The sequence below is a fragment of the Amphimedon queenslandica genome, unplaced genomic scaffold, assembly GCF_000090795.2.
Source record: "Amphimedon queenslandica unplaced genomic scaffold, v1.1 AMPQUscaffold_8798_Cont19262, whole genome shotgun sequence".
Classification (NCBI taxonomy): Eukaryota; Metazoa; Porifera; class Demospongiae; order Haplosclerida; family Niphatidae; genus Amphimedon; species Amphimedon queenslandica.
The window spans coordinates 1-2,819 of NW_003550929.1; the positions used below are offsets into that span (position 1 = coordinate 1).

The 2,819-nt window shown below is 33.9% G+C and overlaps 1 protein-coding gene across 1 annotated transcript; it reads right to left on the minus strand.

The window, feature by feature from the left end:
- Positions 1 to 1,829: 1,829 nt before the first annotated feature.
- On the minus strand, positions 1,830 to 2,812 carry LOC109591169 (uncharacterized). The gene is made up of 5 exons (XM_020006956.1): positions 2,588 to 2,812; positions 2,380 to 2,539; positions 2,259 to 2,333; positions 2,044 to 2,210; positions 1,830 to 1,983 (listed from the first exon to the last, which is right to left on the minus strand). Coding segments are annotated over exons 1-5 (471 nt in total). The 5' UTR covers positions 2,589 to 2,812; the 3' UTR covers positions 1,830 to 1,915.
- Between the last annotated feature and the right edge of the window lie 7 nt (positions 2,813 to 2,819).

Consider the following 2,819-nt stretch of genomic DNA (forward strand, 5'->3'; position numbering starts at 1 on the left):
TTTGGTATAACACAACTGTATAGTCCTTGAACACTTGCTATTCCTTTTTTTCTTAACAAACCAATTTGACCAGTAGCAGTGTTGCTAGCATACATAGGACCAGAGTCGTAGCCATAGGAATCCAATACAGTTGCTCCATTAGGGTAATACCATGTTCCTATCAAATTCTGATTAAGAGAACTCTGACACCACAAACCATCATTCTGACCATCAGAACTACCAGTAACACCAACACCATTACCAGGCCCATCTATATCAAAATCATGAATCAGACCAGCAGCTATCATTGAGAAATTAGCAATAGTCACATTCTCCTCACCAAGAAACAATCTTACACCTACCAGTCTTAGTCTATAATAAAATTGATGATATTAAATACTGACCAGTAGTTGGACGAGGAGGTAGTGAACCAAACTCTAGACATGATACATGAAATACCAATGATAAAAGAAACAGCAAGGACATTACAACTAATAAGCAAAAATAGTAGCCTGTGTGGTTACTAGTAACGCGTTAGCGTAATTAGTGACGCGGAGATAGTAACCATAGCGTTATTAATATAATCAGCTAAATTATCCAGCCATAATGCTTACTATGCTTACCAGACTTCTCAGAGGACCTTTTCTTTACCAGAGGATTCCATAGGTACCACTAGCGTGGCTTCAAACCTGGTCAAAGATTGGTAAATCGGCCGTCTTGATCAGTAAACAGGGATTTTTCATCGAACAGATATCATACTTCGCTGTAGAATATACTTCGCTCTAGAATATTATAGAGACTTGTTCACTCAATATCTTCATCTTATACCTTGCAATAGCCTGAAATGTCAATTGCAGAATTTATTCAGATTTTTTTACTGCATTGTTCCCATTCCACCATGTACTTGCCACCCAACATGGCGGACAATTTAGCTCAATTTTAGCCACACCCTCCAGTTGTGTACTTCCGAAAAATCAATTCAACTAGCTATGCTTGGTGGAGGTTCCAGGGTTTCATAACTATTCACCACAATAGCAATCTGAAGAAAATATTACAATTATTATTTTAAAAATCAATTAACATAAACAAGAACATAAAAATTAAAATTACTCTCATGATGCAAATTCTACTCTACTATTGCAAGGTGACCTGTAATTTCTTACATTAGTAGAATTTGTGTCATGAGAGTAGGATTTTTATTTTGTATCTTTGTTGGTCATTTGGAATCCTACTTACCCTTGTTTCCACTACTTTTTTTACAAATTTGCTCTAGAATCCTACTTAATCTTGTTTTTTTAATTTTTTATGCTTACTCATACATTAATATTGTGCTAAGTCATCAATTTACCAGTGATATGAACTGTTAGTTCAATGTGCACACAAACAGTTTGTAATACTGGTAGTTGTGTATGAATTTGTGTGTGTCAATTAATTGGTGAAGGATCTGAGAACAACTACCAAATGAAGAAGAAGAATCAAAGTCCTTCTTTTAGGAAACTGGAGATAGATGATATTAAAGATGAAACCCTTTAAACACCTAATATAACTATACATACACATGTACCTGTAATTATAACAAGAAGTAGTTCTTGTTTTTAGTTCTGGTGCATATGTGTGCTCATGTCAGTTCTAGTGTATGTATGTAGATCTATAATGCATATTACAGTGTTAATCAGCATAAATCTTGTGCTGCTGCTACTATGGAATGATTTTAACGATAATCAAAGGACACTAATGAGTTCCATGATGCTATACTAGCCAATGTTAATTTGTGCATGTCTTATAAGAACTATTGATACTCAAGAGTTATTATAAAAGGGGATTAGTGAGTGAGCAATAGCATAAACTTTAAAAAAATAATTTTAAAACTGCATCAACACTATTAATTATTATTTAAATCACACTTGGTCCAAATTTATAAACCAATTAAAGCACTTTAAGACATATTTTCGTACTCATCAACATCTTGCTCCTCATTTGTCTCTCCTTGATTGGGACTAGAAGCTAATGATGGATGATAATAAAAACACATAATGTGAGTGTGAACATAAAAATTAGGATTACTTGGAGCAGTAATAGGACTGGTAGCATATGCAGGACAGTTGGCTATTGCTATATTATCAGCACTGTCTCCTACAATTGGAGTATCCTCTTCCTTTTGCTGCACTATTTTATCATCTATTGGTTCATATAAATATTCATCAATCCTCTCATACATTCCTTCATTATTTCTATCAAAATATCAAATACAAACTTTTAGCTAAGTAGATAATTCTTACTGTGTTGCAGAAGTATTAGCAATTGCTACTAAACCATATCCTGCATTAGGTGCTACACTGAGTTCATTGGCTTTACTATAATGACATAGATACATAAATTGTAAGTATTAAATTTTCTTACCTTATGTCAAGCTTTTTCGACTTTTTTCTATACCATACTACAATAACAATGCACACGAATAGCACTGCCAAAAAGAAAATCATTATTAATGAGGTTGGCACTATTATTGCTGCCAAAGAAACACTACCATCATCAGCACTACTGATATTTGTAGGTGGCACTAGTAAAAATAGAGTGTGGATATAATACATGTAGCTTTAGAACTAACTTGTTAGGGAAGTGTGAATTGCTGGTCCTTCAATTAGTCCTACATCACTCAATAGCAATACACTAATACTCACAGTATAAGCTAACTGTGGTTCAGTATCAGTTATATTAACTGATGTGGTATCATAAGCTACTGATATAGTTCTTGTATTAGTTTGTCTTAATGTACTGCTAGTGCTACCATCATCAGGAGTTAATCTGATACTGTATACAAAGAATCCTTTAGCTTCTTC